At 43.2% G+C, this 21,680-nt stretch overlaps 1 protein-coding gene across 2 annotated transcripts in view; it reads left to right on the forward strand.

Annotated features, from left to right (window-relative positions):
* Window positions 1–21,680, forward strand: part of LOC122541070 (transmembrane 6 superfamily member 1-like) — a 65,847-nt gene that overhangs the window by 39,526 nt on the left and 4,641 nt on the right. The window contains exon 9 of one of the 2 annotated variants that reach the window (XM_043677580.2): window positions 9,816–9,935. The exons of the other annotated variant lie outside the window; for it this stretch is intronic. Within the exon in view, the coding sequence (XP_043533515.1) occupies window positions 9,816–9,935 (120 nt within the window). The remainder of the gene's footprint in view (window positions 1–9,815; window positions 9,936–21,680) is intronic. 2 annotated transcript variants of the gene reach the window in all.

Consider the following 21,680-nt stretch of genomic DNA (forward strand, 5'->3'; position numbering starts at 1 on the left):
CAAACTAATTTAGGCTTCAATGCTGGTTGTAGCATCCAGTGCCAAATTCAGGGTGGCAAGGTGGCTCTGTGGTTAGGACTGCTGCCTCACAGCACCAGGGACCCAGGTTCAACCTCGGGTAACTGTCTGTGTGGAGTTTGCACGTTCTCCCCGTGTCTGCATGGGTTTCCTCCCACAATCCAAAGATGTGCAGGTTAGGTGGGTTGCCATGCTAAACTGTCTCATAGAATCCAGTGATGTGCAGGATGGGTGGATTAGCCATGGGAAAATGCAGGGTTACAAGGATAGGGTAGGGGGAGGGCTGTGGGTATGATGCCATTCAGAAGGTTGGTGTGGATTTGATAGGCTGAATGGCCTGCTTCCACACTGCAGAGATTCTAAGAAATAAGTCAGAGTGGCATGGTAGGAATGTCCCTGAACCACGCTTTTACAGAGGCGAAACTTGGGTCTGCAGATGCTTGAGATCAGAGTTGAGAGTGTGATGCTGGAAAAGCACAGCAGGACAGGCAGCATCCAAGGAGCAGGAAAATCGACGTTTTGAGCAAAAGTCCTTCATCGGGAATGATTCCTGATGAAGGGCTTTTGCCCAAATTGTCGATTTTCCTGCTTCTCGGATGCTTCCTGACCTGCTGTGCTTTTCCAGCACCACACTCTCCACTCTTCTGCAGACCCAGGCTATAATTTTGTGGGAGAAAGTGAGGACTGCAGATGCTGGAATACCAGGGTTGAAAAATGTGGTGCTGGAAAAACACAGCAGGCCAGGCAGCATCCGAGGAGCAGGAGAATTGACGTTTCGGGCATAAGCCCTTCTTCAGGAATGAGGCTGGTGTGCCAAGCGGGCTGAGATAAAAGGGAATTGGGGGGGGGGGGGGTGCTGGGAATACGATAGGTGGAAAGGGGTGAGGGTGATAGGCCGCAGAGGAGATGGGGGCGGAGAGGTCGGGAAGAAGATTGCAGGTCAAGAAGGCGGTGCTGAATCCGAGGGTTGGGACTGAGATAAGGCGGGGGGAGGGGAAATGAGGAAGCTGGAGAAATCTATATTCATCCTGTGTGGTTGGAGGGTTCCTAGGCAGAAGATGAGGCACTCTTCCTACAGGCGTCGTGTGGTCAGGGTCTGGCGATGGAGGAGGCCAAGGATCTGCATGTCATTGGCGGAGTGATCACGAGTGGGCATAATTTTGTGGGCATGAGTTGAATCCCACTGACTTAGTTGGTGAAATTTAAATTCTGTTGATTAAAAGTCTGGAATTTAAGGCTAGTCTCCGTAAGGGTGAACCACAAACATATCGTTGATTGTTATAAAAACCATTCGGTTCACTCTTTTCCTTTATGGAATGAAATCTGCCGTCCTTACCTGGTCTGGCCTTTGTATGATTCCAGGTCCTCAATTCGTTTTGAATTGCTCTCTGAAAGGGTATAAGCAAGCCACAAATTTCAAGGGCAATAAAGCCTGGTCAACAAATGCTGTCCCCGCCAGTGAGCCCATGCCATGGAGGGACTAAATAAAAACTACTGCGAATGCTGTGCCCAGTCATTCAGTCTTCACTGTTTGAACCCGCACAATTTGTATTTCTCTCCCACTTGCTGTTGTCATTCGCCAATTGGAACCACATCAGTCAGGAGTTACTAAACTCTCCCAGAAATGATAAGTGAAGATCAGTTGTACATCTATGGATTACCGAGATTGTAAGAGTTATGTCACTTCAAAAGTCCTTCATTGGCTCTGAAGAGCTTGGGCACATCCTGAGGTAAGGGAAGGTGCTATAGAAATCCAAGTGTGATCTCTCTTTTTTAACCTCAACATCCACTATTAGTGCTAGGCAGGAAGTATTCATGTTGGCCTGGAAAAGGAAAGGAATGAATGAACAAAGAGAATCCAATGATAGTAGATAAGTCTGAAATACACCCATCAATGACACGTGTTACTGGCTGGGCCAATATTTATTGCTTATCCCAAATTGGTGTGGTGGTGGGTCATCTTGAATTGTTGTAATCCGTGGGGCATTGTGACACTCACGGTGCTGTTTGGAAGGGAGTTCCAACTTTTTGAACCAGTGACAGTGAAGGAATGGCGATATTGTTCCAAGTCAGTGTCTTGGAGGGGTACTTGCAGGTGATGGTGTTCTTAGGAGCAGCTGCCCTTGTCCTTCTAGAAGACAGGATAAAGAGACTTAAAATGGGTACAAATACAGGGAAATAAACCAGGGTCGTGTTTCGTTGTGTTTTAAAGATAGATCTAATCAAAATGTGACTTTGAAAGGGATAAATCCAGGTAAATAATTATCTTTGATAGAGAATATAAAAGTAAAAGCTATGTTCTTAAAATTATAGAGTCACACAGTATGGAAACAGCCATATCCAACTCATCCATGTTGACCAAATATCCCAAATTAAACTAGTCCCATTTGCCTGTGTTTGGTCCATATCCCTCTAAACTGTTCCTATTCATGTACCTGTCCAAAAGTCTTTTTATTATTGTAATTGTCCCCACTTCCTTTGGTAGCTCATTGCATACATACACCACCCTCTGTGTGAAAACATTACCCCTCACCTCCCTTTTAAATCTTTCCCCTCTCATGTTAAACCCATGCTGTCTAGTTCTGGACTCCCCTACCCTTGGAAAAAGACTGTGGCTATTCAACTTATCCATGCCCCTCGTGATTTTATAAATCTCTATATGATCACCCCTCAGACTCCAATGCTCCCAGGCAAAAATAGCCCAGCCTATCCAGCTTCTCCTTTGTAACTTAAACGTTCCATTCTCGATAACACCAGTCCCGGCAACATGATTGTAAATTTTTTTCTGCACCCTTTCGCGTTTAACAATATCCTTCCTATAGCAGGTTGACCAGATTGTGCACAGTATTCCAAAAGTAGCCTCACCAATGCCTTGTACAGATGCAACATGATGTCCCAATTGTTATACTCAATGCTCTGACCAATGAAGGCAAGCATGCCAAATGCCACGTTCACCACCCTGTCTACATGCAGTGCCACTTCCAAGGAACTATGAACTTGCCCCTCTAGGCCCCCCCCCCCCCCCCCCCGTTCAGCAACACTTCCCACGGCCTACCATTAAATGTATTAGTCCCACCCTGGTTTGCTTTACCAAAATGCATTTATATAATGTAAACTCCATCTGCCACCTCTCAGCCCATTGGCCCATCTGATCAAGATCTCTTTGTACTCTTAGATAACCTTCTTCACTGTCCACTGTACCACCAATTTTGGTACCATTCACAAACTTACTAATCTTACCTCCAATATCATTGATATAAATGACAAACAACAGTGGAACAAATCCTTGCAGCACACCTCTGGTCACAAACCTTCAGTCTGAATAACAACCCTCTACCAACACCTTCTGTCTTCAACCATCAACCCAATTTTGTATCCAATTGGCTATCTCTCCCTGATCACGTGATCTAACTTTACTAATCCATCTACAATAGGAGACCTTGTCGAAGGCCTTGCTAAAGTCAATGTAGACGACGTCTACCGCTCTGCCTTCATCTATCTTCTTGGTAACCTGTTCAAAAATGCTAATCAAATTTGTGAGACATGAGCTCTCACACACAAAGCCATGCTGACTATCCCTAATAAATCCTTGCCTTTCCAAATACATACAAATCCTGTCTTTTCGGAATCCCATCCAACAACTTATCCACCACGGGTGTCAGGCTCACCGGTTCCTTGGCTTTTCCTTGCAGCCTTTCTGAAATAATTGCACAACATTAGTCACCCTGCAGTCTTCCGGCACCTCATTTGTGCACGTCAGTGATACAAATATATCAGCAAGGGGCCCAGCAATCTCTTCCCTTCTTGTGTACAATGAGTCAACACCCACAAAGTTCTACTCTTGAATCAAATTGTAAGAAAAACAACTTCTTTTGCAACATCACAGTCCAAACTTCCATTTTCAGTTATTTTTCAAACAAAATACATGTCCTTACATGCCCCTAGCTTTTCAAGTGATGAAACAGTATTTTTAAATGCGTTTCACGACAATGTAAGCATGAGACATATCCAATTAACAACAAAAAATGATGTCATCCTTACATTCATTTTTGTTGAGCCATTTATAGGTAAATGGAAGCAATTTTTCACTTTTTCATTCAAGGGACAGTGGAAATCTTGAATTCTATAAATGATTAAGATCATTAAGATCAAGAATGAGATTTACTCTAAAGGAAAGAGGGATCCAGCGTTTGGCAAGCCTATCACCTAATATCTGACAGTCGCTTGGTGACACAACTTCGAGAGGGATGGTGCTACTTGTTGACTATGAGATCATTGGTTGGGTTTGATAACCAGGAAGGCCTGGCTGACCAATGTAAACAGGAGTTGGGGCCCACTTGTGGCACAGAGGTAGTGTCCCTACCCCTGACCAAAAGACCTGAGTTCAAGTTCAACCTGCTCTGGAGGTGTGTAACAACATGGCTGAACAGGTTGGTTAGGAAAATAGGCTTACTTAAAAAAAGACAAAACTTTGGTTATGAAAAAGCTATACAGGGGATTTTGAATCTCCTCAGTTTGGGGACTGAACTCCAAGCTGGCTGGCCACAGCCAGTGTACTGGGCTCAAGTAAATAAAGTGTGAGTTGGTGATGGGATGCCAGCCTCTGTGCAGTTATTTCAAACACTTTCCCCCTCCTCCACAACTCAGGACTGTGCTGGCAGTTGGTAAGGATGTGGTGAAGATGAAAAGGGATGTGAAATGATGAGGTGTCTCATGCCTCATGTCAAATGGCCTCAGCTGGTGTTTTTCATCAGTGATGGTGGATGTGGGCTCCATACCACCCAGTGATGGTGGACGTGGGCTACATACCACCCAGTGATGGTGGACGTGGGCTCCATACCACCCAGTGATGGTGGACGTGGGCTCCATACCACCCAGTGATGGTGGACGTGGGCTCTATACCACCCAGTGATGGTGGACGTGGGCTCTATACCACCCAGTGATGGGGGATGTGGGTTCTCTGACACCCAATGAGGGTGCCAGGTATAAGCTGGTCCCTAAAATTGGGCTTATGAGGCTCCCAGTACCTAATCGAACCCCTTTACCCTCAACATAGAGAGCACCCTGACTTGAGGAACCTTTTTAATCCACTCAATAGTGCCCCCACTTGCTCCCACTGGAACCTGCTGAATAAACCTGCCCACTTATTTCACACAGGAGCACAGAAACAAGAGTAGGCCATTTGCAAATGGTGCATCATTTGATAAGATCAAATTTCCCCAATTGTGCTCTTATAGTGATTGTAACGGGGTCAGCCAGGTGGACCTCATAGAATATGAGATCCCTGATTGGGGTTGTTAATCTGGTCCAATCAGGGAACGCTGGCTGACAGATAATTAGGATTGTCAGAGGATCTGTTCACTCAGAGAGCTGGCTCTGAGGGAACTGGATCAGCATCAAGGACTTTCCGTGTGTAAATAAAGGGTGACTTGGTGACAGGATGCGGTCCTCTGTGGAGTTATTTCAGGTATCAACTCCAATTTCCTGCCTGCTCCCTATAATTCTTCCCTCCCTTGTCTTTCAGAGTCTGTCAAACTCAGTCCAGAAAAATTCAATGACCCAGCCTCTGGGAAGAGAATTCTAAAGACTAACCACCCTCTTGAGAGAAAATCAGTTTTCCTTGTCTCGGTCTTAAAAGGAAAGTCCACTTATTTTTAAACCACAATGACAAGTTCTCATCTCAGAAGAGAAAATATTCTCTGTTACCACCCTATCATCTCTCCCCTACTATGTCAGGGTCTTATATGTTTTGTTAACATCACCTTGTATTCTTCTAAACTCTAAGGGATATAAGCTCAACTTGTTCAACCTTTCTTCGTAAGATACTTTCTTCATCCCAGGAATTAGTCAAGTGAACCTTCCGTGGACTGCTTTGAATGCAGTTATATCCTTTTTCAGATGAAGAGATCAAAGCTACACAGAAACCTGGAAGTGGTCTTACTAGCATCCTCTATGATTACAGTAAAACTTCTTACTTTATATTGCGTTCCCGATGCAAGCAATGGCAACATTTCATTTGTCATCTTCCTTGTTTGCTATACCTGCATGCTATTCTCTCTGTGTAGCAGGACACTCAGGTCCTTCTGTATCACTGAGCCCTGCAATCTCTTTCCATTTCAATGTTACGCTGCTTTTATGTTCTTTCTACCCAAGGGGACATGTTCACATTTTTCTGTGTTATACTCCATCTTCATTTTTCCCCACTCAATTGGCCAGCCTATACCTCTATGCAATCCCTTTCCATCCTCTTGATAACTCATTGTCCTGCCCATCTTGGTGTTGTTAGTATAGTTAACTGCTATATCCTTCACTCACATCATTGATATAGATTTTAAATAACTGATGTCCCAGCACTGATCCTATTTGTGTATCCGAGAAAAAAAATACACTGACTCTGTTTCTTGTCAGCTAACCAATTCTTTATCCATACTAATAGCTTACCCTCCAACATTATGCTTTTGGAAATCCAAATACAGGTTCTCCTTTATCCAACTTGCATATTACTTCCTCAAAGAATGGTGATAAAATTAATTAAACATGACCTTTCACCAAACCATGAGGAATTCCTGGTAGATACCTGCTACCTTGTCAGTCAGCTTGATCCAAGATCTTAATTTGGAATGTATTAGTGAGTTATTGTACACATCTCCAGTTTATGGATTCAAAACTCAGGCATTTCTTTGATACATAGATGAATAGAACAGTACAGCACAGGAACAGGCCCTTTGGCCCACCATGTCTGTGCCAACCATGATGCCATTCTAAGATAATCCGATCTACCCACACATGGTCCATATTTCTCTAATCTCTGCCTGATCTCTTGTCTGTCTAAATGCCTCTTAAACTTTGCTAATGTATCTGCTTCTACCATCTCCCCTGGCAGTAACTACTATCCTGTGTAAAGAAATTGCCTTACACATCTCCTTTAAACTTTCCCCTTCTCAATTTAAAACTATGCCCCTGAATATTTGGTATTAAGAGATTCTGACTGGCCATCTTATCCATGCATTTTATAATTTTATGTATCAGGTCACCCCTCACCCTCCAATCCACTAATGAAAATAATCCAAGTTCGTCCAACCTCTTCCTTATAGCTAATACACTCAATCCAAACAGCATCCTGATAAACTTCTTTTGCTGTCTCTCCAGAGGCTCCCCATCCTTCCTATAGTGTGGTGACCAGAACCGTACACAGTAGTTCAAATGTGGCTGAACCAAAGTCTTATACAGCCATAACATGACTTGCCAACTTTTTCACTCATTCTCCTGATTAATGACGGCAAGTAGGTCATACAACTTCTTTGCCACCTTATTCACTTTTGTTGCGACTTTCAGGGAGCTGAGGACTTGCACTCCAAGATCCCTCTGTTTATTAATATTTCTAAGGGTCCTGTCATTTAATGTATATTTCCCTCCTGCATTTAACCTCCTAAAATGCATCAACTCAACCTTGTCTGGATTGAATACCATCTGTTGAACTTTCCATTCCTGCATGAACCTTCCTCACTATCCACAACTCCACCAATTTTTGTGTCATCTGCAAACTCACCAGTTAGATCACCTATATTTTCATCCAAATCATTTATACATATTACAAATAACAGGTCCCAGCACTGATCCTACTGGAATACCACTGGTTACGGACCTCCAGTCATAAAAACACTTGGCCACAGCTACCTTCTGTCTTCTAAGACCAAGCCAATTTTATATCCAACATGCTAATTCACCATGGATTCCATGTGACTTAATCTTCTGAACCAGCCTATCATGAGGGACCTTGTCAAATGCTTTAGTTAAGTCCATGTAGACATCATCCTCTGCCGTCACCAATCATCTTCATCAGTTTATCAAAAACACATTTGAGACCATACCTTCTCTGCATAAAGCCAAGCTGACTATCCCTAATATGTCTTTTTTTTTTCCAAAATCAAGTAAATCCTAACCCTAAGAATCTTCTCCAATAATTTCTGTACCATTGATGTAAGGCTGACTGGCCTATAATTTCCTGGATTATCCATGTTGCCCTTCTTGAACAAAAGAGCAACATTGGTTTTCTCCAATCTTCTAGGACCTTGCCTGTGGCTACAGAGGATTCTGTAAAGGCCCCAGCAATCTCCTCCCTTAGATCCTATCAAACACTGGGGACTTATCTACCTTAATGTTTTTCAAGACACCCATCACCTCCTTTTCCTTAATGTCGACATGTCCCAGAATATCAACATATCCCTCCCCAATCTTACTATCATCCATGTCCTTTTCCTTGGTGTGCATTGAGGACTTCACCCACTTAAAAATCAGTACAGTACAGAAAGATGCCAGTTTGGCTCATTACGTCTGCACTGACCTTCCACAGAGTATCACACTCAGAACCCCAGCCATATGTGGTATGTTTTTTAAACCATGGCTCGTCCACCTAGCCTGCTTGTCCCTGGACATTACAGGGCTATTGAGCATGGCCAATCCACCTAACCTGCACACCTTAGGGCAATGGTAGGAAACCGGAGCACCCGGAGGCAAGTCACACAAATATGGGGAGAACACGCAAGCTCCATGCAGTCACCCAAGGCTGGGGGAATCGAACCCAGATCCCTGGCATTGTGAGGCAGCAGTGTTAACCACTAAGCCACCATGCCACCCTCTGGCTCCAGGCCTAAATTCCCTCCTTTGATTTTGAGTGGATCTGTTTACCCTTTCCCTCTTTACCCTCTTGCTCTTCATATGTGTATAAAATGCCATGGAATTCTCCTTAATCCCAATTGCCAAGGACATTTCATAGCCCCCTTCTAGCCCTCCTAATTTCTTGTTTAAGTTCTTTTTTGCTTTCTTTACACTCCTCAAGGGCCATTGTTGATTTTAGTTTTCTAAACCTTGCATATGCTTCCTTTTCCTTTTTGACTAAACTTTCAATGTCTCTTGTTATCCAAGGCTCCTGAATCTTGCCATCCTTATTTGGAAAGTGCCCTTTCAGCTCAAGAGCAGGGTTTACAGTAAGGTGATAGACTAGTGCTGAAGTAAGCATTAGGAATGGGTTGACCATTGCGGAATGGAAAGTGCTGGATTTAGATATTAAAGATGGGAAATTTCTGGAAAAATGGGGAAGTCCTTTGACACCTTCTTCTGAAGTGGTGACCCGTAGCATCATGAATGACAAGGACAGCAGATACACCACCACCTGCAAGTTCCCCCTCCAAGCCACACTCCATCCTGAATTGGAAATATATCATCGTTAACCTCAGTGTCATTGTGAGAAAACTCTGGAATTCCCTTCCTAACAGCACTGTGGGTGTATCTACCCTCCAAGGATCGCAGTGGTTCAGGCAGTGGCTTCACTTTCTCCAGGGCAATTAGAGATTGACAAGAAATAATGGCCCAGCGAGATGCTATTTTTAAGAAATAGCTGAACCCGTGCACTGGGGCCAAATACACATTCTTCTTGTCTCCTGGTCATTACTTTGGGACTAGTGTCTGACATTCTGTAATAATTCTAAAGCTGGGTTACGCGAAATGTAGAATGAATTCCATATATGTGCAAACACTGCTGTTTGTCATTGACAGAAGTCACACGACACCAGGTTATAGTCCAACAGGCTTATTTGGAAGCACTAGCTTTAGGAGCGTTCTGAAAGCTTGGGATTGCAAATAAACCTGTTGGACTAAACCCTGATGTGGTGTGCCTTCTGACTTTGTCCACCCCAGTCCAACATGGGCATCTCCTCATCATATTTTTCACTGAAACCTGTCCATTTGGAAGATCCTGAGATTGCTGGCTGAATTTTACCTATTTGTCTTTCTCCTAGATGTTGGTATACATGTTTTACTCTGTCCCATTCTGCATCATAACCCTTTATGGTCTCTTTATTCCTGGATGTTCCTGGCTTCCTGACTTGGCATTGCTTCATGCAGGTGGTCTTGCACAGGTAAAACGAAACTGCGGCGGATTATGTTTAGACTTATTGATAGGAACTTTCTTTGGTATTGTCTAGTGTTTTTGAAGTGCCCTTTGCAAACTTTTACACCGAAGGTAGAGAGGAGCTATCCATTTCCTTGGTAAAGCAACCATCCTTCATGTATAAGGTAAGTGATAGTTGACCATTTAACCACAGAAGACATCACATTTGTTGGGCATGACTGGAAGGGAAAGTGATGCCAGTCGTGTGAAGTCTTCGATAACTGACATTTGCATTGAACTTACAGCAAAGCAGATGCCTTCAATCTCTTGTGATAAAGCCTTGGAGTTGAAATCTGTCTTCCAGAAACCCTTTTCATCTCAGTTTGAAGGGAAATAAGTTGGCAACTGTTTAGGGCACACACATTGGGATAAATAGGGCTCCCCTCCACCTTTGCAAAGCTTACTATTTTTCTTAAAATGCAATAAATTGCTCAATATTCAGGGCCCAAGCCTTGACCTCCTACAACCATCTCCCTGTGATAGCTATCAGAATGTATTTATTTACTTTATTATGTGCTATCAATTACTTTATGAATGCTGTACACATTCAGAAACAGAGCCTTTGGTTTTATGTTCTGGTTGTTGGTATACTTGTCATTATCCCTGCCTGCCATTCCCTGCCACTAATTTCCCACATTTCTACTTATAGGGCAAACCAGATTTTAATATGGTACGTCGAAATAAATAAATGTGTAAGAGACTGTCCATGGCAGAACTCTGTGAAAATATCTGACATCAGAGGCCAAGCAAACTCATTCCTGGTGAGTATGGGGTAGGAAAAAAACAAGGATCTTGCGCTGTGGGAGTAGAATGTACCTCAGAATGTGATGGCTATGGATGTAGTGGGAGGGGACCATCCAATGTTCACCATTCGTGTAGGTACCAACAACATTGGACATTGTTTATCTCTCCTCATTGATACACCACATTTTACCACATTTTAATCACTTGCTCCCACTGTTTTGTTTTGAATCCTGGATACTTCCCCAGTTTTCTTCAGTTGTACGCTGGTAGAGTGTCCATTGTCCCCAGTACTGCAGCTGCTCACATACTCGAACCCATTTCACCCACACCAGTTTTTCAGCCGCTTATTCGTCTGTTGAATTTAATGTGGTGTTTGCCAAGTGTTTGCAGCTCAAGCAATAATCCAGAGTTTGTAACCTTTGAGGTTTTGCTTTTTAAATTTCTTGTCTAGCTCCTCATACTCCCCACGTAGACCTCTTTCCCGGTTCTTCCTATGTCATTGGTATTTACATGGACTATGAACATTCGATGCTCCCTTCCCACTACATCCCGTGGCTATCACATTCTGAGGTACATTCTACTCCTGCAGGACAAAACTCTTGTTTCTCCCATCCCAGTACTGACTAGGCCTGAGTTTACTTGGCTTCCGATGTCAGGCGAGTACGGCCATAGCCTGTGTCCTGTACATTTGCTTATTTTGAAGCACTGTTTTAACACAGGACATTATAGCCTTCCACTCTGCTTACAAGAAGCAACATTCCTTTCAATTCTCAATCGTTTTGCAACACTTGGAATGTTTTTGTAATTCAGCTGCATCCGTGATCTTGGAAAGTTTGTTTAACCCTTCGCATTCAATGACTCCGAGATTAATTGGTGCAGTTAGGTTAATGGGTTTCCGACTGACTAGCTCACCAGGTTTGTGTGGAATATTTTTGCAAGTTTTTATTAATGTATCCAGGTAGTTTGCCATACTTATCCCACAGTCATCAATTTACTCCTGTCCATTGTATAAAATTGTACTTGGTATGACATCAAATTACTCGATGCTGATCGTTTTTGCTGAATCATACAATTAAGAGCTCACAGTGAAGTAGGTGCAAGGAGGCCCTTCTCAAATTGGTTACATTACCTTGACTTATCTAAACAAGGTCAGAAGTCACATGACTCCAGGTTATAGGGCAACAGATTTATTTAAAATCACAAGCTTTCGGAGTATTGCTCCTTCGTCTGGTGAAACAGAGAGAGAAAAACAGAGTGAACATTTTGAGCTCGATATAACTTTTGGAGAAGGGTTCTGATGAAGAATCATACAGGATTTGAAATGTTAGCTCTGTTTCTCTCTGTCCACAGATGCTGCCAGATCAGTTGAGTTTCTGCAGCGTTTTCTGTTTTTATTTCAGATTTCCAGCGGCTGCAGTATTTTGCTTTCATTTGCTTTGACACCTGGGAGATGGTTTGGGTGTTCTGACCCATCAAGTGTCAAGCAAGGACAATGATCCGATTGGAACTATTGCTTGACAGAATTAACCTTTTCCCAACTATCCAATCAAACCGACCTCAGTAGACCATGAAAGAAATAGCTTCGACTTTAAGCTTGTAATGCCTCCTACCCACTTTGGAAGGCCCAATGCATTCCTCCTTTAACTAAAACCGATATTACTTTCTTCAAATACATACAGTCAAGCTCTTTATAATTCAAGAGATCTGTAAAACCTTAACTGCACAGTTTAGGAGACCTGTTACCAAATGTGGTTTGAGAAGTGCATGTAATTTTGCCTGAGATTTTTTTTGTATCAGAAATACGCACACCAATGAGACAATGGCTAATCTCTCCCTTATCTGAGGTTTCGATCCACTGGGCTGATTCTTAGCTTGCTCCCTGCCATGGGATTTTTTTTTTTCTCATGCTCTGAAAGAATCTTAACTATGCAGACGCCATGATGACATACCCACAAATAAACCTTCTTCGTCTGATGAAAAGTTATATAAAGTTACGGCATGTTTTGGGAGAAGTGATGTTATAAAGAGATTTCTCCCTCTGTAGTTAAGCTAGACCATGTCAATCCTCTGAGCTATTTCTTGTTTGTTTCTATATAATAAGTCTGATGGTTTCATTTTTGCTGTTGACTCCTTTCCCCGTATTTGGGGTTCATTATGCAGTTATATTTTGCTGTCGGATTTCTTCCTTCTCTGGGAGTTAAAAACAGACAGGGCTGTGATTAACTGTGGAGAATCTAGAATGACAGTTGGCTGGACTGAATAATGTATTGGTGGTAAATTCATTAATGTGACTTGCTGTGGGATTATATAGGGGAGTGACTCTGATGTCAGGAAGCCCTTTATTAATGACCATGCTGAGCAAGCACTGTCAGTATTATAAAACAGTGTTGATCAGAACAGCTCCAGAGTTGGTAAAGATTGGGTGATGTGCTGGGTTCTCTGTGTTTGTGCCAGGGTGTCCATGGAGAGGGAGCACACAGTGCCCACTAATCCTCTCAATTCCTTTAGAGAGAAGTGGGCGCCACACAGGATTCAGTGCTTCATTTCCCCCTCCAACTCCATTTTCGGTTTAGTCCCCTACTAGTGGACTGTGCTTGTAACTTGTTATTTTATTTAAGAAAGCCACAAAGAAGAGCTCAGTGGATCAACAAGAAGACCATGTGTCAGTTCAGTGATGACCTCTGTAAAGTTTAGCATTAATCTGTGGAGAGTGCTGTGGTGTCGTTACCTCTTGTCACCTTTGTTCCAGCCTCAAGGTGATGTGGGGAGGTCCCAAACGTTTGGGGAACATGGCAATTGTGGGTATGAAAGTGCTGTGATAGCTCCCTGAACGAGTACAAATGAACTGAACATTGTTCAGGAATCGGGCTGGATGATGCCAGAGAGATGTTAGCATCGGTAGCCCCCTATACCTGAAGGAAACCAGTGCTGGCTGTGAATCCAGTGGCTTGGGCTCCTTCACTCACTGGGACCACGGTGAAGTGGTCAGACTGTATTGCTTACCTGTAAAGGGCATTGGTGAACCCCTAAGTAGTCTGCTGATTGTGAGATGCCACACGCGTGTTCCCAGTAGTGGTTTGTAAAGAGCCAATGGTGAGGAAGTTCAATGCCACTGTGATTTTCAGGCCCCAGGACCCAGTGCTTCCTCCCTAGCTGCATAACCTTCCGATGCCAACTTCCCCTCAGCACTCTGAGTCACCTCGGGCCCTGCCTTTCACTTATCTGCAGGGAGCTGCTGTGTCTTCAGCTCTCTGTCCCTGTGCACACCGCCTGACAGCACTGAAGGCTGAACTCCTTCCTTATTCATAGCTGAACCTAATGTCTTTGGGCCCATTGGAATTGGTCACCCTTCCTCCTTATTTCTCCAACCCTAGTGAAGATAACAGCTGCAGGGGTAGATTGATCCAAAACCATCTGGCATGGAAGTACTGATCAGTCTCAAAACATTAAGAATGAAATGTATATTTTCCATTTAGACATTTTGAGATAATCAATCAGCCCTCTGGGCTCTTAGCAGGCTGCTCATCAAAGCTTGCCCCGAAGCCCCTTCCCGTGGTGTGGCACATCCTCCATACCTTCCTAACGCTGCCGTGTGCAAGATATTTATAGCCTTGATGTTTACGTCACTTTGTATGCACGTGGCTATTAGCATTAGCTGACTCCAGCCTTTATTGTACCTGGCAGAACAGCTCTACAACCTTGTAATCTATAACAGTCTCAACCCGATGGCCTTCACTTTCAGAGTCATGGGACTTGCGATCACTGTGACCTGTCTGAAGGTCCCTCCACCTGCCTTTCTAAACACACTGGGACGTCCCAATAGATTCTATTCCAGTGCAAATGTTGCAGGCCTTTGAAGTGCCGAGTGGCACCAATAATGCTGACACAAACAGATAGGTTAGTGGTGCAGTGGTAGTGTTCCTACCTCTAGGCCAGCCGGTCCGTGCTCACATCCTACCTGCTTCGGAGGTCTGTAATAACATTTCAGATCTTGAAAATATCTAAACAGGTTACACGGTTATGAGTAGGTCAGCTCATCGAACTTGTTCCATCATTCACTTTGAACATGTTGCAACCTAGCAGTTGTGGCAACCAATTTGTGCTCATGCATTTGATATTTGATATTGTAGGATCAAATATTGTGCAGACGAGAATCAGTTTACTTGTATTGTTCTTTCTTTATTCTGTGATGTCAAAACAAATGTGGGTCATGCATCACGGTCCAGGCTATTTCGGAAGACTATGACACTAATCAGTTTGTGTCGAGACCTCACTGATTCACTAACAACACTTCTGCACAATAATGGGTGACATATCTAACTGCTAGTTTCAATTCCTGTCTTTTCCTAGGTATGTTATTTTGCGCAGAGTGATGTTCCCTGCTCCAGGGAAGACAATATTGTTTAACATTTAATAACCACGCTCTTAATAAGGAAGCAGCTGCCAGCGTATTGTTTAACTGCTGCAACCAACAAAATAATTTTTGGTTTAAAACATAACTCCCACAGCTCTATGCAGTATATAAAGAGACTAATTATGGCCAGGAATTGGTTACTATCCAATAGCAGATTAAACTCCAAAATTTGTGTTTTAATTTCCATTGACAGTTTAAAATAAAAGCTTGATTTATTTGATAAAACATCCTCATTTACAGCCTGTGAGGATACACCAGTATATTCGACCAATCTATAATTGCACTGAAAGGATTTGCCCACAAATCCCTAGGACCAGTTAATACAACTATGTCACTGCAGGAGGAAGCAAACAAACACTTATATTTATATAGCTTCTGACGTTGTCCTAGGGCACCTCAAAATATATTAGTCAGTGATGTACTTTTCAAAGTGAAATTATTGCAGCACTGCAGGATATGTGGCAATCAGTTTGTGCACAGCAAGATCCCACAAACAACGATCTGACAATGGCCAGTCAATCTTTTTTTCTTAAGGGACTGAGCAATAAATATTGTACCAGTAATTGAGGAAGACTCTCTCAGCTTCACCAAAAAAAGCCCCCATGCTTTACTCTGAGAGGACTAACTGAGTGTTGTATTTCAAGACAGTGAATCACGTTGCTTCCCACAGAAACTTCCAGAGCGGCTGAGCATTTCCAGGATTTTATATGTTTGTTTCAGATTTGCAGCAACTGAAATTAGTAGCTTTTGTGGCCTTAATGAATCTCTTCAACAATCTTGAAAGATTCATTGATCAAAACCAGACACTAAGAAGTGGATTAGAGACTGAACGTAATTATTTTTGATCAACCTGTTTGGACATGGTAAGACAGACTCTGTGATGGTAGGTGACATCTGAACCAAGTCCTTCTGGATCAGAGATTGGGATCTTACCACTACAGCACAAGACCAAGAATCAGACAAATCATTTTCAGGTCAGAGTTCTATTTAAACTTGCACATCAAAAAACTCTGACACATAGATCACTTGTTCTCATATGTATATAAACATATCTTATATATATTTGTCTTACACATATTTATATAATCATCTCTCACCCAATTATTCCTTAGTTCAGGCCCTTAGTTCTGCTGATTCTCAGACATCCCTGTCAAAACCATATTATGTGTTAACATTCAGTTACCTTCACTGGTCCTGGCATTTTATTTCTGGGGTTTTCAAACTGGATTTGAATTATCCAGCAATCATGGGGGTCGTCCATCTCAGGGTCTGTGTGTGTTATTAAGCTTCTTAATAACCTGTTCTTTGAAGAGGTGACAAGTAGGTTAGACCGGGGAAACCCAGTGAATGTGGTCTACCTAGACTTCCAAAAGGCCTTTGATAAGGTGCCACACGGGAGGCTGCTGAGCAAGGTGAGGGCCCATGGTGTTCGAGGTGAGCTACTGGTATGGATTGAGGATTGGCTGTCTGACAGAAGGCAGAGAGTTGGGATAAAAGGTTCTTTTTCGGAATGGCAGCCGGTGACAAGCGGTGTCCCGCAGGGTTCAGTGTTGGGGCCGCAGCTGTTCACATTATATATTAATGATCTGGATGAAGGGACTGGGGGCATTCTAGCGAAGTTTGCCGATGATACGAAGTTAGGTGGACAGGCAGGTAGTACTGAGGAAGTGGGGAGGCTGCAGAAGGATCTAGACAGTTTGGAGGAGTGGTCCAGGAAATGGCTGATGGAATTCAATGTGAGCAAATGAGGTCTTGCACTTTGGAAAAAAGAATACAAGATTGGATTACTTTCTAAACGGTGAGAAAATTCGTAAAGCCAAAGTACAGAGGGATCTGGGAGTGCTAGTTGAGGATTCTCTAAAGGTAAACATGCAGGTTGAGTCCGTGATTAAGAAAGCGAATGCAATGTTGTCAATTATCTCAAGGGGCTTGGAATATAAAAGCACTGTTGTGCTACTGAGACTTTATAAAGCTCTGGTTAGGCCCCATTTGGAGTACTGTGTCCAGGTTTGGTCCCCACACCTCAGGAAGGACATACTGGCACTGGAGCGTGTCCAGCGGAGATTCACACGGATGATCCCTGGAATGGTAGGTCTAACATATGAGGAACGGCTGAGGATCCTGGGATTGTATTCATTGGAGTTTAGAAGATTAAGGGGAGATCTAATAGAAACTTACAAGATAATACATGGCTTGGAGAGGGTGGACGCTAGGAAATTGTTTCCGTTAGACGAGGAGACTAGGACCCGTGGACACAGCCTTAGAATTAGAGGGGGTAAATTCAGAACAGAAATGCGGAGACATTTCTTCAGCCAGAGAGTGGTGGGCCTGTGGAATTCATTGCCACAGAGTGCAGTGGAGGCTGGGACGCTAAATGTCTTCAAGGCAGAAATTGATAAATTCTTGATGTCACAAGGAATTAAGGGCTATGGGGAGAATGTGGGTCAGTGGAGTTGAAATGCCCATCAGCCATGATTGAATGGCGGAGTGGACTCGGAAGGGCCGAATGGCCTTACTTCCGCTCCTATGTCTTATGGTTTTATGGTCTTATGTTCAGTCACATAACCACTGCACCCCGTGACTCAACTGCCAGCTGATATCTTCTTCCTTTATTAAGCCTTGATTGTGTTTTTGAAGCAAGTTGCTTAACTTGTGTTGGAAACAAAACTGAGCTAAGTCTTTGGCAACCAGAAGATTGGCAGATTTTCAAAATGGAAAAATCAATCTAACAATTGACTCTTATCGAATAGTCAGGATAGACACAATCAATCCTTACCTTAAGGAGTCTCTTGGGTTATTCCATGTGATTGAGTAGAATGATCTGGTATTTTCCTGGGCTTGGATCTAACACACTCGATTCATGGTCAGTAGGTCATAGGTTATGGTCTGATAATAAAGACTGAAGAATGAGTTTTACCTCCTATTATTGTGTCAGATATGAATGTATTAAACATGCCAAACCTACCTCTGAACTACCCAGTAGCAGATTGCCAGTTTAATAATGAGGCTGGTAGCCTCTGTATTAACCTAGCTTGCAGGTCCAGTTGGTCTTGGGCTGGTTTTACTAGACTTTCGGTAACCAGGCAGTAGAGGGAGGAAAGAACAGCTTTATGGAGGAGCTTCTCTTACATCACTATTTGTCATATAGGACCACAAAGACCGAACCCTCCCCGCAAAAAACACACCCCAACCCACCAGTGCTAATAAAGCTCCCCCTTCAGAACCTCCCCCTCCCCTCGCAAAAGATTCTTGGCTATCAGGAACCAAAATCCCCTCCCCTCCGGACCAGGAATTGGACTGGCCCTTTACTGGGGTCAGGGGTCAGCTCCATGCTCTCAGTAGCTGCTCTGAGTACAACCTGTTGCTCGGTTATTTTTGAGGGAAGGTACCAACAAAGATTAATGTTTAGGGTATCCTCCTCTAATAGCCTGAGGACCAGATTTTTAAAACATTATGCTAAAACCGCAGGTTAATGTAACTCCCAAGTCTGATTTAAATCTACCAGATTTTCTTTCCACTTATCTCAGGCAGACAACAATGGAATTCTTTCTTAAGTCATCCATTTTGTGTACTCTGAAGTCAATGGGAGTTGGGGGGCAAACTTTCTGCGGTTAGAGTCATACCTGGCAAATAGTAAGATAGTTGTGACTGTTGGGGCGGTCAGTCATCTCAACTCCAGGACATCTCTGTAGGAGTTCCTCAGAGTAGTGTCCTAGGCCCAACCATCTTCAGCTGCTTAATCAATGACCTTCGCTCCATCATAAGGGCAGATGTGGGGTCATTTGCTTGAGATTGCACAATGTTTACCACCATTTGTGACTCCCTAGATACTAAAATAGCCGGTGTTTATGTACAACAGAACCTCAACAGTATTTAGCCTTGGAGTGAAGTATCATTCATGCCACATTCACAATCAACCATCTCCAATAAGAGAGAATCAAAACATTGTCACTGAACATTAAAGGCATTATCGTCACTGAATCCCTGACTATAATGACATCTTGGAGGTCACCACTGACCGTAAACTGAACTGAACATATAAACAAAAGGAGGTCAGCGGCTAGGAATCCTTCAGTGAGTAACTCACTCCTGACTCCCCAAAGCCTGTCCCCCATCAACAAGGTACAAGTGATTTCCCACTTGCCTGGATGAATGCATTTCCAACAATTCTCAAGAGCAACTTAGCCTGCTTTATGGACACCACATCCACCAGCATTCACTCCGTGCACCACTAATCCATTGAAGCATCTCACCAAGTGTCTGTTAACAACACCTTTCAGACCCGTGAAGTTCTCCTGCAAGCCACACTTCCATCCTGACTTGGAACAATAAGACTGTTCCTTCACTGTCTTTGAGTCCAAAAACCTGGATGGCCCTGTGTGGCCGCACATTCTGGGTTTATAGACACTACATGGACTGCTGTGGTTTAAGAAGGCAGCTCACTGACAACTTCTCAAGGGCAATAATGGACGGTCAATAAATACTGGTCCAGCTAGCGACAGCCACATCCCTTGAACAAATACAACACAATGCATCAAATTAAATTTCAGAATTTATCACACTGGATTTGAACCCTGGTTGCCTGACTACCAGACCTGGTAGATGAGTTAAGGAACAATGGATATGTTTAACCTTTACTAATGGTTTATTTATTTTTTAGCATTCACTAAAATAGCCCCAATCTAAACAGATGGTGCACAAAAGCAGTGAGCTAACCGTCTCTACTGCATTTATTTATTAACTGACTGTATTGTGCAGGGACAGGAGAAAGCGCAATTATGTCTTTTCACAGCAAATCATAGAATCCCTGCAATGTGAAAGCAGCCCATTTAGTCCATTGAGTCCACACTGACCCTTGAAGAGCATCCCACTCGGACCCACTCCCCTATCCCTGCATTTCCCATGCCTAACTCACTTAGCCTGTACACCCCTGGACACATGGGCAATTTAGCCTGGCTAATCCACCTAACCTGTACATCCTTGGACTGTGGGAGGAAACTGGAGCACCCACAGGAAACCCACGCAGACATAGGGAGAATGTGCAAATTCCACACAGACTGTTGCCTGAGGCTGGAATCGAACCTGGGTTCCTAGTGCTGTTGGCAGCAGTGCTAACCACTGAGCCAACATGCCACCCACCACCAATGCACACAGTGTTAGCAGTGTGTACCATCTTTAAGATGCACTGAAACATCTCCCCAAGGCAAGTAATTGAAACAATTTCAAAGGAGGTCTTGTAGAAAGTTTGTTCTAATTCTTATCTTGACAATATGCATCACTTCCTTACCTCCCACCATAAAACATCAATATTTTCTCATCAGCGTTCAGAGATGCTATTACACATTTCTGGGGCAGGTGGGACCCAGATGTCCTTGCTCTGCACCCAAGAGCACCTCAAACTGCATTTATGTAATATCCTACACTTCCCAAGTGCTTTACTGCCAGTCGAGTGTCTGTATTCTTGATAAATGCACTATTCGTAGGAGCTAATGATCATCTGTTTCTAAGAGGGATGGCATGTAGATAACCCATTCAGGTTTGAAGGTCCAAGTGTAGTTGATGGATAAAAGAGATATGAAAATAAGAATGATGGCAAGGATTGTTGTGAAGGAGTGCAGAGCCTTTTCCTTATTTTAAGTTTTTATTTCAAGTAAATCAGAAAGTGCTGGAGAAACTCAGCAGGTCTGGCAGCATCTACAGAGACAGGGTCAACATTTCAAGTCGAATGACTCGGGTTTTGAGGAATTGTCATACCAGACTTGAAAGATTAACTCTGTTTCTTTCTCCACAGCTGTGGAGCAGTCCAGCTCCAGTCCAGCACTTCCTTTGCTTATTTCAGTTATCCAGCATCTGCACTATATTTTGTCTGTGTACTTATTTTATCTTTAACAAAACCTGGGTCCCTGGCGTTGTGAGGCAGCACTGCTAAACACTGAGCCACTGTACCACCTTTTGAAAAGTGCCACTGGATTTTTTTGGCATTACCTGTGAAAGATGACTGCGCCTCAGCTTAATATCTGACTAGTAATTCAGATAGCATAGGGGAGGTGATGGTCTAGTGGTATCATTGCTGGTCTGTTCATCCAGACACCCAGTGTTCAGGAGGACTTGAGCTTGAATGGTGGAATTTGAATTCAATTTTTAAAAATCTGGAATTAAGTGTCTAATGTTAATCATGCATACATTGTCAGGAAAAACCCATCTGATTCACTAATGTTCTTTGGGAAAGAAACTGCCATCCTTAGCTGGGCTGGCCTACATGTGACTCCAGACCCACAACAATGGGATTGACTCATAACTGCCCTCTGGGCAATTAGGGATGGGCAATAAATGTTGGCCTAGCCAGTGACACCTTCATCCTGTGAATGAATTTAAAAAAAAATCCAGTCCCGCTGTGAAGTTGGACTTGAAATCAGCCAGGCCTATCCACTGAGCCATCTTATTATGGTTACTCATTCATATTCACGAATGTAATAGGATAACTGCTGCTACTCTATTAAAAGGTTTAAAGTCCTCATGGCTTAACAAGCCTCGAAGCATCAGTTAACTAACACT

This window comes from Chiloscyllium plagiosum, unplaced genomic scaffold, assembly GCF_037043375.1.
Source record: "Chiloscyllium plagiosum isolate Xiang-an unplaced genomic scaffold, Cpla_swu_hap1 HiC_scaffold_39, whole genome shotgun sequence".
Lineage (NCBI taxonomy): Eukaryota > Metazoa > Chordata > Chondrichthyes > Orectolobiformes > Hemiscylliidae > Chiloscyllium > Chiloscyllium plagiosum.